The sequence below is a fragment of the Cheilinus undulatus genome, linkage group 11, assembly GCF_018320785.1.
Source record: "Cheilinus undulatus linkage group 11, ASM1832078v1, whole genome shotgun sequence".
Lineage (NCBI taxonomy): Eukaryota > Metazoa > Chordata > Actinopteri > Labriformes > Labridae > Cheilinus > Cheilinus undulatus.
In genome coordinates, this window is record NC_054875.1 from 37,883,949 (window position 1) to 37,899,831 (window position 15,883).

The 15,883-nt window shown below is 38.7% G+C and overlaps 1 protein-coding gene across 15 annotated transcripts in view; it reads right to left on the bottom strand.

Annotated features, from left to right (window-relative positions):
- rap1gapa (RAP1 GTPase activating protein a) overlaps nt 1–15,883 on the bottom strand; it is a 131,075-nt gene that overhangs the window by 4,823 nt on the left and 110,369 nt on the right. For 10 of the 15 annotated variants that reach the window (XM_041799533.1, XM_041799528.1, XM_041799526.1 and 7 more), the window contains 9 exons: nt 12,531–12,631; nt 12,240–12,369; nt 9,874–10,029; nt 9,726–9,797; nt 9,524–9,610; nt 9,297–9,437; nt 5,927–6,058; nt 1,357–1,434; nt 410–519 (listed from right to left, as the gene is read on the bottom strand). In XM_041799533.1, the coding sequence (XP_041655467.1) occupies nt 410–519; nt 1,357–1,434; nt 5,927–6,058; nt 9,297–9,437; nt 9,524–9,610; nt 9,726–9,797; nt 9,874–10,029; nt 12,240–12,369; nt 12,531–12,631 (1,007 nt within the window). The remainder of the gene's footprint in view (nt 1–409; nt 520–1,356; nt 1,435–5,926; nt 6,059–9,296; nt 9,438–9,523; nt 9,611–9,725; nt 9,798–9,873; nt 10,030–12,239; nt 12,370–12,530; nt 12,632–15,883) is intronic. The other 5 variants (XM_041799531.1, XM_041799538.1, XM_041799530.1 and 2 more) reach the window with 3 other exon arrangements.

Here is a 15,883-nt window from a genome sequence, read left to right on the forward strand (position 1 = left end):
GATAATGGGTGGTTTATTCAAAGATCTTTTGTCAAAAACAAGAGTGTGCAGGCCTGTTATGTTGGGATTTTGTCAGTTGAAACAATTCAAAATTGATGTTTAATTTCTGCATGTGTGTCCAGGGTGGGTTCAGATTTTCTTAGATATGAGTAGGGTACCCCTAAGGGAAAAAGTGTTGGGAACCACTGGCCTCCAAAGATAGTGACTGTCTGACTTTTTGCACCTTACCTTACCCCTCCATTAACATAAAAATCAGGACATCCTACCACTAGATGTAAATGCCCAAAACATAGAACTAAAGCTAAGTGTTAGGGGCAAGGGTCGTAGGAAATGATCTAAAGATAGAAGGCTAAAAGTAGAAAACTCAAGAAGAAATAATAAATCAGTAATGCACAGGAGTTTTTCTCACCTCTTCTCTTGGACCTCTTGAATGTTCTCTATCCCGATGGCACTACTTCTCCTGGAGCTGAAAGGACCAGACTTTTTCCTGGTCGGGCTCTTCCCCGGGATTATCAAAGACTTTTGGGAGAAAGGGAAAGAAAGTAAAGTCAAAAAGTTTCTGATATTCTAAATATCTTGGGATATTTTTTTTTTAAATCTTATCGTTTTATGAATGTATTTAATTTTACTGTATTTCTTTGGAAAAATACTTTTCAAAAGCAAAAGTCACGTCGAATTGTAAGGCTAAACAGCAACATTTCTCCCTTTGACTTGTTTCTACTGCAATAAAAGACGGTAAAATATGCCCTTAGCAGCTTAATGTCAGGCCCCGGTGCCTGTCTGTCAGCTAGAGAAGAGCATGCTAAGTCGGGAGATGAAAGATGGCTTTAAAGGCTTCGGGGCCTACCGCTAAATGTGCTTTCTCAGCGACTGCTTTGTTCATTCAATCTCCCTTTTAAAGCTCTCAAAATAAGAAGCTAGAAAAAGTCTTTTTATTCAGAGCGGCTTCAAAGAGCAGAGGGAGGATTCTTTTTATAATTTCCCTGCAAGGGGACACTAAACCATTAATATTCATCATTTTGTAAACAATTAGAGAATTGTTTCTCTAAGCAGATAGGACAGTGATAAAAGTTGAAAATCTATTATATTAGTAAGAAAGAAGGCTGGCTACCAGTCCTCCCTCCCTCAGTGCTTCTTGTGATTTCTATATGGTGTGTAAACCGAAAAAGGTAAGAATAATACCTAAATCTGCTTGTTTTTTTTTTTTACTACAGACTGAGATAACGCATCTAACATCCTTTCTGTGAAATGTCCATAGAGAAGTGTTTGGCTGTGATGTGTTAAAGCCATGCAGACAAAACAAGCAGCAAAGGGGAGAAGCGAGCAGTTAGAAAGTAGTTAGAATTAGACATGAACCTCTTCTACTGTTCCTATCCCTATGGCACTGCCTCGACGTCCATATTTACTGGGACTTTTGCCTGGGACAAGCAATGACTGAGCCGCACAGGGAGAGGAGGGACAGAAAGAGAGAGAGATGTGGTGAGACAGAAGACAGAGAGAGAAGGGTCAAAGGGGAATGGGGAGGGAGAGAAAACGTGAGATAAATACAGATATATATGAGTCCATGCAGTAAGTAATGTTATTCAAAACAAAAATACAAAGCACGTGTCAACTGGAGAATACAAAGTGGGACATTTTGGCTCCATGGGTGCAATACAGGCAGCTGGATGGGAGAGAGAAGTGATGAGCTGGTTATGTGAGCCTGTGAGAGAGAGCATGAAGAAGAGATAAAAACAGCAGAGGAGGACATACATGTACAGAGTGTTAAACATTTGGTTTCACATTGAGACTGGGTTATGGGCAAAAAGCAAGCAGGAGTTACATTTAAACAGTCTGGTTGTAAAAAAAAAAGAGGATTATTGTTACAGAGAGTGAAAGATAGAAGAGATGGGGGTTTCGGTTTCAAAATAAGATCATGAAAAAAATCTTGTTCAGCACCATAGACTGCATATTAAGATGGACATAAAGTCTCCACCTCCTCCAGCTGTACAAAGATGAAGCCAATGCACTATGCATCAAGAACCAGTATCTGTGCAGTAGAGAATGGCTGTAATGGCTGCAATAGTGACATCACAAGCCCCTCTTTCAAGTCCAAAAAAGTTGGGATGCTGTGTAAAATGTAAATATATAAAGAAAGCAATGATTGGTAAATCTCATAAACCCATACTTTATTCACAATAGAAAACAATAACATATCAGATGTAAACTGAGACATTTTACCATTTCATGAAAAGAATGATCTCATTTTGAATTTATGGCAGCAGCACATCTCAAAAAAGTAGGGACAGGGCAAGGTTAACTATTGTGTAGCATCCCTCTTCTTTTAACAACAGTCTGAGGAGACCCGTTGCTGGAGTTTTGGGAGAGGGATGTTGTCCTCTTCTAGTCTGATTTAGGATTCTAGCTGCTCGTATGTGGTTTAGCATTGACTTGCTGAAATATGCAAGGCTCTCCCTAAAGAGACGCTACCTGGATGGGAGCATATGTTGCTCTAACACCTCTATATACTTTTCAGCATTGATAGGACTTTTGCAGATGTGTAAGCTGCCCACAGGATAAACGCAAATGCCAGCAGAGATGCAGGCTTTTAAAGCTGGATGGTCCCTCTATGGCGTCTGTGGTTTCCAAAAGAATTTCAAATTTTGAGTAGTCTGACTACAGAACAGTTTTCCATTTTGCCTCAGTCCATTTTAGATGAGCTTTGGCGTTGAGAAGACAGTGGCATTTCTAGCCCACACTCACATATGGATTCTTCTTTGCATGATACAGCTTTAACCCCTTAAAGCCTGTTGTATCATATTTGATACATACTTTTTTGACACCTTTATCTAATCAATATGATCAATAAATTACTGAAAAATAAATCTGAATACAATCTGATAAATGATAAAAATGCCCTCAAGTGGATTATCAGTTACCAAAAACACCTAATATATCAAATGAGATACAAAAAATAAAATGTTACATTTTATGGGATTTTTTTTTTTTTTGGGGGGGGGGGGGTGTTCAGTAGAAAGTGAAATAAACATTTCCGTTCCCAAAAATAAGAATTTTCTGGCTATAATTTGTGTTTAAAGGCTTTAAAGGGTTAACTTGCATTTGTGGATGGTGTGGCAAACTGTGCTGACAATGATTTCTGGAATTCTTGAGCCATTCAGTGATTTCCAGTACCATGCCTGTTTTTAATGCAGTGCCATCTGGAGGCCTGAAGATTCTTGAGCCTTGTCCCTCACAGAGATTTCTCCATCTTTTGATGATATCATGTACTTTAGATAGTGGGATATTCAAAGTCTTCACGACGTTATTTTGAGGAACATTTTGCTGAAATTGTTCAACATTTTTTTCCTGATATGTTGTTTACGTTCTATTGTAAATACAATGTGTATCTCATGATTATAAAATGTAAATACAATAGAATGCATTGATTTGCAAATCTCATAAACAAAGTGCCCCAACTATGTTGGGATTGAGTATAGAGCAGTAAAGTGTCTACCCATGAACTGTCAAAGATCCCCTATATCATTATAGTTTACAGCAGAATAGATTCTTGACAGTTTGAAGCAGCCAGTCATTTTTAGAGAAAGTTCAGCAATTCTTGTGTTAATCTCTTCTCACTGGTCCTCCCAGTTTTGTTAAATTCAGGGCAAATCCAGACAATCAAGTTTCAATCGTTATTTGACATGAATTTTGATTTTTAGTTTGACACATCTCATCTGTTATCATGGAGGAAGTGGAGCTTATGACCTCCAAAGCAAGCTCCAAATGTTTTGGCTTCACTTGCAGTGTGGTGTGGTACTGTCCATTCTTTGTACAGTCTATGTTCAATGCATTAAATAGAGGACAAAAACCCTAATGATGGTTGCTCCTGTGCAAATCAAAAAGTTGTCAAAAACCTCTAAAAAAAAGAGTTTAGTATATACCAGTCAACTCTAAAACATAGACCTTGTATCTGCAATGATAAAGTGATGAAAAGCTTCTTTGTGGGTTAAAAAAATATGAAACAGAGTCTTGGATAGGGGTCTGACTGCAGACTGCAGACCCCTGTTGTAGACCACTACCATTAGACGCACCTCTGTCAGAAGAGAAGTGTCATAATTTGCTGGTACAACATTTAAGAATTTTTCTTAAACTTCATTAACAACCAAATTCTGGCTGTAACCTTCATGAAATAATCACATTGCAGACATAACAGACTAAGCAATACAATAAATAAAACAGAAAAGGTCAGAGGACTAATTTGGGATTAAATTATGTATAGACCTAACCTTGCAAAGCAGATGGATACGTGTTTTTCACTGGCGAATCCATTTGCAAAGCTCCCGTCCGAACTGTTTGGACCCGGTTAAAAAGTGACAGGACCAATCAGCGACGAGGGGCAGTACTTTCGGACGCCGCAGAGTCGTGAGGTATGCAAGCAGCAACAAGAGGCCAGTGGCATTATGGCAGAAGACATTAGCGTGATAAAGTGCCAGTCTTATCAGAACTTGACAACATTTCTTTGTTGAAAGAAGAACAAAGAACAGCTGTGAGTTGTTTTCTTTTCAAAAAACGACAAAAGTCGTGTACTGATGTGTCTATAGTCACCATGGTTCGTGTTATGCAGTTCTATATGGAGCTTATTCCTCAGTCGCTGCGCATGCGCACCTCAGTAGCGGCGACAACGTCACGTGTTTTGTTGCTCTGATTGGCCCATAAAGATGTGACAGACAGAACGTTCATCCAGTCACCCTCCGAGTTTTTTTCAAAGCCTCTGCCTCTCTTTCCAAAACACTGTATATCGAAGGTTTGTCAGATTGATGTGTGAAACAAATCTATCTGGTGAGTGAGGTTAGAATAGACCCAAATTAGAAGTAGTAATACAAACAGGGGCTCGCTTTAGCTTCATTAGCTATGCTAAAGCTAACATAGCAACACACGCTACATGGTTAAAGTTACTATGCAAGTCAATGTAGCTACATTAGCTTTAGGAAGTATAGCTTAAACTAATGTAGCCACATTAATTAAGTAGGTTGCATAGCTAAGTAGTTAAGTGAGCTTTAGCAAACATAGTATAAGCTAATGTAGCTAACATAGCTAAAGTAGCTAACATAGCTAGTGTAGCTCCATAAGCTTCAACTACGTTACCTACGTAGCTATGTTAGCCGTGTAAGAGTCTTTTAATGGAGGACAAGCTTTGTTCCTGTGATTAAAATGCTTACTCTGCTTTATTCAATGTTTTTCAATGAGGTTTTTACTTTTAACTTTTAACTTTAACTTCAAATTTAACTTCTGATATCCTAATCCTTACCTTAAACTGTACCCTCAGATTTTATTTTGAAAGTTGTAGCGTGTATTTCTATTCTGACAAAGATGGTCTGCAGCCAGACTGTTGTGGCATTTTTAGGACAAGCTGTGTCTACTAAAAAAAACCTCAATAAAAGTTACCATTGCAGGCACAAGGGTTTTTTTTTTTTGCTCTTAAGCTCAACAAAAATACTGTGATGACTGAGACAAATCTTTTTGTGGCATGCACACACACCCAGGCATAAAAACACACACAATACCACACTCAACCCATCATTCTTTAAAATGTAAGTGAGCTCTTAAAAACAATGCAGATGCATGGGGACTTCAGTCATGAGCACACAGTTAGAAAACAGTTGGTGTTAGAAGCAGCTTTAACCCAGGGCAGAAATTCACCTTGTGTCTTTGATGCATTCAGATCTGTTATGAGTGTCCAGTCACTTCAGTTTGTGGAAGCAGACAAAGTGCAAAAACGGGCAAAAACGCTCCACTCATCTGAGTGTGCATCTGGTTTCTGTGAGAAGTTAGTGCAGCAGGCAAAGTGAAGGAGAAGGGGGCGTTAACTCTAGTAAAGCTGCAGGGGGGGAGGCAAAAGGAGCGAGACTCGCCTCCCTCAGATCGGGACGAGTGGGACTGTACTTACTATCCCTGGGAATTTTGGGCTCTCTGTGGGTTCGTGGTTAAAGCTGCTGCTGACGCTAGTGGAGACTGTGTGCGGCTTCTTGAAAGCTAGACCCATGGCGTCCATTGACTGGCTCCTGTTGCGGATCACTCGCTACAGAGAGAGACGAGGAGGAGGGGGAGGAGGAGATACATTCAGATGGGCGCCGACCCCTGTGACTCCTCAGCATCGCAGGCTGAGGGGAGCCTCGGGGGTTTGTCCCTGAACACTGACCACTACAGGCGGAGAGCGCCGCCCTGATGCTAATCCTCACAGACAAGGAAGCGACAGAGAACACTGCTAAGCTATAGCGCCCCGAGCAGGGTTCACATGAGTCATTAGGTGGTAAGAGAGGAGAGGGGAAGTAAAGGGGCTGAGTGGCTCACAGATGTCGGACCACAGGCAGGAGAAGTTTAAAGCCTAGAGCACCTTAATGCAGGTATGGAGCAGACTACAGACACAAAGGTAGAAGAAGCCTATCCAATCCCTTTGATTTTAGGACAGGTAGAGAGGACAGAATCATATAAATTAGTGATCAGTGACTGAAAACTGAAGCAGGCAGAGAGGAGGACAGAAGCACAAAACAGCTGGACAGCACAAGGAAGCAAAGAGTTGTGTGTTCCAGCAGGACAGAGCTGCAGAGCCTCTCTTTATTCAGGTCAATGCAGACTGAGGGAGGTCGATTAAGCCCTTAAAAGCCAACAGCTTGCATATAAGCCAACCTAAAAGACTACCACAGAGAAGCAACTCCCCTTTACATCCACAGAAGAAACACAAGTTACTGTAGCTACTGTAGATAATAGTTTCATACACTTCCAGTGCAGTAACAATGAACTCAAAGGTGTAACTAAACACTTAAGGAAAGGTTCTTGTGCTCTCTTTTGGCCAGGAGTTAAAGAGAAGATAAACATACTCACAAATGTGACAACATAAAGCTAAAGATACAGGTGAGTGTAGCTTAGCATACTGAACTGAACTTGGCTAACAAGCTGGCTTAGCTGCTCAAAAGTGACAAAATCCATTTAGCAGTGTCTCTAAAACTACAATTAAACACATGATTAGATATTTTACCGTCCATTTTGAATTAAAAATAACAAAACCTATTTGATAGAGGTTAAGACACACTTAGTATTCTAATTGCTTAATGACAAATAGCCACATCAATGGCTGACAAGAGAAAGGACTAATCATTGTGAAGGATTTTGGGCCAGCCAATCAGATTTCAAGGGGCCCTGGTCGCTACCAGTGAATCTGTGCCTGGTCAATATGAGAATAACACTCAATGCAGTGAAGAATGGAGACGCTGAGAGCTCATCCCTACATTCAGACTCCAAACAAGAGCAAACTGCATGAAGCTGCCAAACTTTAAAGGATTGTTGGTGCTTGAAAATGATTAACATCATATCTTTTGTTAATCAAACCTCAAGGAGCAGCCAAGCAAAGGAGCAGAATTTGTGCTACGATAGGCTGTAATCCTTTTTTCCTAATTCATCAGGGCGTTATGAATCAAGATATTATCTCGCTTGCCAAAATGTTTACCATTTACACTATCATCTCAATTTAGTCATGTAAAAAAATGTAAGTATATTCATACCGTCAAAATGTTTGTTTACAGAATTAACACAGCAGCACCATCTGGTGTTGAAACCTAGAAACTTAGAAAAGAAGCTTTTTTATTATTCTTCTTTTTTTTTACTTTTTTGTTAATATCAGTTTAGTTTTAATTGTTTTTTGTTTTTTTTGCACTGGTTTAATACTTGATTTGAGTTTTTGTTTTGTAAAACTGTTTTTGTTGAGTTTTCAGTAGTTTTAGTGTTAGTTTAGTTTTTCTCTAATATGGGATACCTTTCAGAGTGAGACCCAAAAGGATCAGAAAAAGGAAACACTGTAAGATTTTGAAAAATATTTTCATACAGGCTACTCTGCACTGCTAATTCTATTTAATCAAACTGAATATTTGAACAGACTTGAGACCAAAAACTACCGTTATATGAAGTCAAATCAGAACATTTTAAAAACAAACTAAAGAGATTTTGTCTCTAATTATGTTTTATAGATATCCTGGCTTCCAAAAGCACTGTACATTGGGCTTGCAAAATATGCATGAGGGGGTGTCGTCTTATGATCAATCATTTTGTATTTGTGTCAATAAAGTATGTGATCATGACAATAATTTACTTCCAATAGCTTCCACTTTTATACCCTATTAAAGACTGCATGATCAGTAAAATACATGTTTACAAATCAAAATTTTTGAGCTCTATAAAATAGGAATCACTAGACAGAATAGCTCTTTTGTAAAAAGAAATCCAGCTTTTGATCTGGGGTTAAATTTGAAGCTTTTGTGAAACCCTTGTCAAATTTTAATGCCATCAGTTTCTTTACACTTTAGGTATCTGGGCTTTTTTGTCTTATTTAATGTTCTGATTTTTATTTTGGGATGGGTTTTTTTTTTTTTTAGCATTTTCATTGTTTTTAATGTTCAAACGTAATGATGATGATGTTAATGAAGTTATATTCATAGTGAGGGCAAAACGTCAAGGGGCTTAAATATCAAACATTGAATATGGGGACATCTCAATACCAAAATTTTGAATTTTGATATGTTACTATTAAAACTAAAACAATATAGATATCTGTTTTGAAACCACAGCAACAATAAAAGGTTACTTATGGGCCTTATTTTAGGTACTTTCTTGTCTGTTAATGTTAAATTTGTGCAATTAGATACTTTGTGGGCAAACTCCACATTGTCTTATTTGAACAAATATGCTGGAAACATTTCCTTAGTAGACCACAGCTGATATATTTGTGCAGTTCAGATAGTGCCCCCCTATTGGGTTACAAATATGACTGCAGATTGGACACAAAAAATGTCAACAAACTGAAGATATCCTGTAATCATCCAATTATGATCTGATAAATACATCATCAGTGTTAATTTGACAATTTAGTTTTGAATAGTATTGAGTCTGTCTGATGGAGGCTGAGCCAGCTGTCCCACTCTCTCCTCAGTCATTAAGCTAAGCTAAGCTAAACTGCAGCTTCTTATTCAGTAGATTCACATAAGAGTAGTGTCTACCTTCTCTTTAAAATCTTAGGCCAGCATGATTGCATAACCTAAACTGTCAAAACAACCTCGTTCATGGAGTTTAGCCTGAGCTCAACTTAAATTAGCTGCCTTGTTCTCTCTTACTGCTTGTGTATGTAATGTATATTACATTTTCAATCACTGCAAAGGACTTGTCAACATAAACATGTTTTAGCTTCTCAAACTCTTTAAAGCAGAGAGCTGTATAATATGAGGCTGTCATTTTGAAGCCTCGGTCCCTGCTTCTGCCTCTTCAGTTACCTTGAAAGACTCAAAAAAGCCCCCTCCTCCTCCACTTCCATTTTCCAGTTTGTCGTCCTCTCCTCCGACGCCCATCATGGCCTGGCTGTTCACATGGAGCTCCTCATACAGGGTCTCTAACAAGGCTGACCGCGTTCGTTCCTTTCACACACACAAAAGAGAAAAGTGAACATAAGACAAAGATTCTGAGATACAAAATTAAAATAATTGTAAATGTTCTGACTGACCTCTAATTTGGCAAATTTTTCAGCTTTGTAGCAGGCATACTCTGCGTTTATGAGTTTAGTAAAAAGGAATTCATGGAATTCAGGTCCCTGGAATGAGAGGAAAAGGGAGACATGGCTTCATATTGGAAATTTATGATGACCAAAGGTGGGAAAGTTCACTGGTTAGAAGATACAACAGTTCAGTTCAATGAGCCCCTCTTACTTTTTTAAAGACTGCAGGGTTTGGTAGAGCCGGGCCAAAGAAAGGTACATCATCCCGTGCTGTCACTGACACCTGTGAATCAGAGGAAGTTTCATCAGCTGCTTTTCAGAGGGAGAAAAGTTAGCCCACATTTAGGTAAGTGAGTTACCCTGTAGAGGACGTTGTCAGAGCAGGGGTTGACCACTTGGACCACAATGTAAGCGTGCAGAAAGTTAGAGGCGATCATGTCCGGGACAAACGGAGTGTTTTCTTCTTGGAATACGATGGCGACAATGTCATTTCCTATGTGCCTCTTTCTCTGCAACTGAAAAAAAAACAGCAACATGGCATGTCATGACAAATCAATCTAGAGGATGATTTAATGCAAGGATGCTTCAGTCGACCAGCATATCCGAACATTATTAAGGTTGAGGCCAAATTTTAAATCTTTTAATATTTTAGAGCCAATCCAAACTTTTAATTGCAATATCATGAACATCACCTAAATCTAAGATGAGGTATTTTCCACTACTTTTTCTATAAACATAAATATTCTATGTGAAAGTGGGCCTATGGCAATAAAGTAATATATTTAAAATCAACGTTCTATTTTTTGGGCACCTGTGAGGAACTTTTGAAGGGTTGCACCTTGCATCTTTTGTACTTACCTTGTCCTTCTTCATTTTAAAGCAGCATTTTAAAGGAATTTGGTCTCTTAGTGCAACTGTACTGTGGTAAAACAATAATCCCATCTTCGACAAAGTACATTCGGTGACATACAGAGGGTAATAAAGCTGGAAAAGTAGTTGTGCTAAGCCAAATAACCATGTTGAATGATAAGGTACAGTCAAATTGCCAGACTTTGGGCAAATATGACTCTGATAGCATCTTCAGCTTGTTGTTTACAGACTGCATGTGCACATAGCATGTTTATGCAACTATTCTATTACATCTAAGGGGGTAACTTATTGAATGCTCACTTAGGTTTGTAAGGTCTGTATAAAGGGGACAGACCCCATATTCCCTGTTGAAAGTAAATCTACTATCAGATTGACTTTAAAACCACCTTCTCGAGTTGGAAAAATCACAAAATGTTACTTTAAATGTCTTATGTGCTACAAACAATAAATCTTTGGCATTAAAACTTCTCTTTAGGCAGGATGCTGCTCATCACAAGGTCTGATACCTAAACCATGTGAGCCAGGAAATAATGGCACAAAAAATGAATCTTCTATCTGAGGATCTGGTTTACTTTCGTGGCATGTATGAAGAAATCTGCAATAATTTCAGTCTGTTTTATTAGCAGCTAAAAGCTGTTTAAAGAAGATCAGAGAAACAAAACACATGCAAATAGCATCTTGTTAAATAAAGACCTCATTTTGCTAATTGTAAATCACTGCTTTAGACTGGCCTGCATAATACATTTAAGAACCAAACTTCGAGAATGACTGCTTCAAAAGTTTAAAAGACTGCACAATGTATCTTTTGGGCAGTTCTTTCTATACCCACTTCTTCCACTCAGTCTGCTTTTTTCCAGCTTTATAATCTCTTATATTCTCTTAAAGAAAAAAGTTGATTCTTCTTTGATGTTCATTTGTAGTCTTTCTTGAAAATAAAAAGATTACCTCCCTTTTTGTTGTTTTGCAGAGTGGCCCTTTTACTGTTGTTATAATGAATAATGTATACATAGATTTTGGCAAAAACCTATTAAGTAAGTAGACCTACTATGTTGGAATTTTTCCCATGAAAACAATTAAAATTGATGTTTAATTTTTCCAAGTGGGTTCTGGGGCGGGGGGGCTTAGCTTTTCTTAGATATGAGCAGGGGTGTCATAAGTTAAAAAACAGGATGGGAACCACTGCTCTAAAGGAAATCCATGGAGCTACAAACACCATCTTTAACAGCGCTTTAACACTTATGACAACACATGCAAATCAGCCATATTGCTGGATTAATGCTGCAAAAATATGTGTGAAACTGCAGGACTGGTAACATGATTTCAAATAAAATAAGTCAAACTGATATTTTCTGTTTAAATTCTAAATTTTTGCATGATTTGAGCCATGCATGGACTATAAAAATTATAAATAATGTCACTCTTTAATGTCTCATGAAAGCATGTATTTGTCAAACACCACCAGGGGGTGCTGTTCACCTGATAACAGCGTGAGCACTCACCAAACTGCTGAGGGAGACTGAGCATATAGACAGGGCCTCATCTGTGTTTATACAAGCCAGAACAGCAAATGGTGTGCAAGCCTGTGCTAATTAATCAGTGTTTGTGTGGATGTATGGGCGAGAAGAGAGAAGGATACAGCTGTGTGAGCAAAGCTGTGTATCAGCTTTAACGCTGCTGCCACATATGCAAACACGAGACATACATTTCATTTCAAATCTTAATGACTACTACGCTTTTATTGCATATGTTTGCTGAGGTTGGCACATGCTAAATAGGATACCACACAACTCAGATGGAAGCAGTCTGACATAGTGAATTATAAAAGGTGTATTTGGTTGGTGTTGCATTACAGTACCTGCTGTGTGTCCCCTTCTGTGTAAGGCAGCTTTGTGGACACATGGAACATGACCTCTTTGTTGCGGTAGTTGCAGTAGACAGATTCGGTGCCTGTCTGCCCGTGAGTCACGTCTAACCCTCCACGGAAACTGCAAACAGCAAACACAACCATGTCTAACAAGATATTCTTAAGCATTACTGCAGCAGCATGACCGTCACTCATGTTGCTCGTCTCATATCATGTTGGCAACATGTTGAGAAATATATTGCAGGGTACATTTAGTGCCTCAATCCACAGATAGATCCTCACCCTTTAAAGTTGTGCAGCTCGATTTTCTCTCCAAGAAACTCCAGGAACTCTACAAATGCAGGACTCTCTTCATTGTTGCCAAACAGTTCTTCTTCTGAAGTCTGTAACCATTAGAAAAAACATCGAAAGCCCGGAGGTAAACCACAGAGAATTATTTGTATGATAGAGCGTGCACTGTTTGCTTCAAAGGGTTCAGTAATGATAGCACGTACAGTGCTTAACAAATTTATTAGACCACCTGTCATATTTGTCTCAAAGACCATCCAGCATCATGAAGTGCTTTAATGCAGACTTTTTCATTTTCAGTGAGCTCTCCATGTTTTACCATTTTGAACAGGAATGAGGGATTTCAAACTGAATTCACCCAAATTTGAGCCAGCTCACTGGGTTTCTCTGAGAAGTCAGATGTTAATCAAGCATAACATTCAACCACTAAAACTAATTTTTCTGTTCAGGAATGCAAGTAAATAACTATCATTTGACATATTAATCAAGAAATAATAATGTGCTTTACTATTTTTTCAGTTTTTTTTGGTAAATCAGTAAATTTGAAAATTCATGGATAACAATAATAATTATATTTTAGCATTAAAAATATCATTTGGGTTAAAGAGCTTCTACATATTGGTGTATTAACCATTGCAGAAACATAAAAAATTATTTTGGCAATTACCAATCCTGTTAATTTAGGGCAGCTGTGGCATAAACCTTACTTGGTTAGGGTTAGGGTGGGCTAATAAATTTGTTAAGCACTGTATGTCATCATTAAAAAAATAAAAGGAAGCATGGCTTTCCAGGAAGAAAACAAGAGTTAAGATTTGCATATTAGTATTTAATGTGAGTTTTTTTTTTATTTCAACACATCATCAGAGAACACACAGGAAAGGAAGTGTTTCTTTTGTTAATGATGTTTGAACTAATTTGCATTTTAAAATATAGACAAGGTTCATAGAAACTACAGAAGGTGCAACAGGAGGTTTAGAGCTGGGGAAGGGGGGCCCTTGAGGAAATTGTGTGCAATAATGAAAATAATGAGCTGTGATCGACTTGATTACCTATTGTCAGTGAGTGTAACAGTGATGCAAAAGCTTACAAACAAGAACAAAGCCTCTTCGGTTGCTTGTTTTCTGCGTGTAATAGACCTCCTTAACCATAATGCTTTTCACTAAGCATCCCTCCTGAAATGAAATCGCCCTGCAGCGTTATCCTCTCTGCTTTCTTCAGTGTACTTTCTACAATGTATTTACTAATGTATTTACAGCACTGCATGCTTTGAAGCACACACCAGATGCTGAGGTGTCCGTTCAAAAGTAGAAGTGCCCTCAGAAAAGCATTCAACAGCTCTTCTGCCCCCCACACTGCAAACAAGAGGGCTGTGATTGCCTCAGTAAATGAAAGGGAGTGTCAGACTGGACTGATAGCTCTAATTAAGACTGAGGAGGGCCAACATAATGAGCTTCCTTGAGGAAACTGGGAATTTTAATGTATGGTGCATTGTAACTGTTCAAGGACTGAATATGATGAATATAAAGAAGGAATGGGCTTCTACTGAGCTCGCTCTAACCAAATCTAATTTTCCTCATCCTATAAATTTGTATATTATGGGAACGTCTTTTTTAAATCAGACATGACTGCTCTATATCTATCAAGTGAATAGCTAAGATATGTTTAACAACCAGTTCAACTAACAAGAAGTCTGACAGGGAAACAAACGAAAAGTCAAAATCAAGGCAAACATCAAAACAGTGAGACAATTCTGCTGCAATACTTGTAAAGCAATCAGGTCACCCGCAGAAATGGTTGCGCCCCTGAAAAACCAAGGGAGTGGGCCCACACTTATGATTTATCTACAATGTCAGTGTGTGTGCTGGACCAGTAGGATCAATGCTAGCATCCTGGCTAACAGTAGCCCCAGATTGGAGATGAAAAGTGTGTCAAACAATTACTGGGTCTGATGTTGAAATTGTTTAATCGTGCCACTTTTTAACACCTTTTCAAATCCCGTGATTCGCCAGTTTTTATTAATCTAATACCGTTTTCCTCTTTCTTTCCACTTTTAACATGTTTATGCCACTAACAAACCATTTTTGTCACTTCATATAGTTACTTTTAGCCTGTTTAGCTACTTTTTTGCTACTTTGAACTAATTTTATCCAGTTTTTGCCACTAATCCCATTTGTGCCATTATGGGTTTACCACTTTTAACCCATTTCCTCCGCTTTTGCATTTATGCATGATTTCTTATTTTTTATTTATTTGTACACTATAGTTGTCACAGTTTCAGTGTGCACTTCCACATTGTTATAATTACCATGAAAAAGCTATTCTGTTCAGAGAATCTTGGATTTATACAGTGGCTAGAGAAAGTATTCAGACGGCCTTACATTTTTCACTCTGTTAATTTGCAGCATTTAGATAAAATCATTTCAGTTGATTTTTTTCCTCATTAATGTACACACAGCAGCCCATTTTGACAGAAAAACACAGAATTGTAGACATTTTTGCAAATTTATATAAAAAAAACCCCTGAAATGTCCCATGGCCATAAGTATTTAGATCCTTTGCTGTAACGAATATTTAACTCGGGTGCTGCCCATTTCTTCTGATCATCCTTGAGTTGGTTCTACATCTTTATTGGAGTCCAGCTGTGTTTAATTAAATTGATTGGACATGATTATGAAAGACCTTACAGCTCACAGTGCATGTCAGGGCAAATGAGAACCGTGATGTTGAAGGAACTGCCCGAAGAGCTCAGAGACAGAAATGTGGCATGGCACAGATCTGGCCAAGGTTACAAAAGAATTTCTGCTGCACTTAAGGTTCCTAAGAGCACAGTAGCCTCCATAATCCTTAAATGAAAGAAGTTTGGGTCGACCAGAACTGTTCTTAGAGCTGGCCGTCCGGCCAAACTGAGCAACTGGGGGAGAAGAGTCTTGGTGAGAGAGGTAAAGAAGAACCCAAAGATCACTGTGGCTGAGCTCCAGAGATGCAGTGGGGAGATGGGGGAAAGTTCTAGAAAGTCAACCATCACTGTAGCCCTCCACCAATCAGGGGCGTTATGGAAGAGTGGCCTGACAGAAGCCTCTCCTCAGTGCAAAACACATGAAAGCCTGCATAGAGTTTGCCAAAAAACACAAGAACGACTCCCAGACTATGAGAAATAAGATTCTCTGGTCTGATGAGACCAAGATTGAACTTTTTGGCCTTAATTCTAAGTGGTATGTGTGGAGAAAACCAGGCCCCTCAACACCTGCCCAATACAATCCCAACAGTGAAGCATGGTGGTAGCAGCATCATGTTGTGGGGGTGTTTTTCAGCTGCAGGGACAGGACGACTGGTTGCAATTGAAGGAA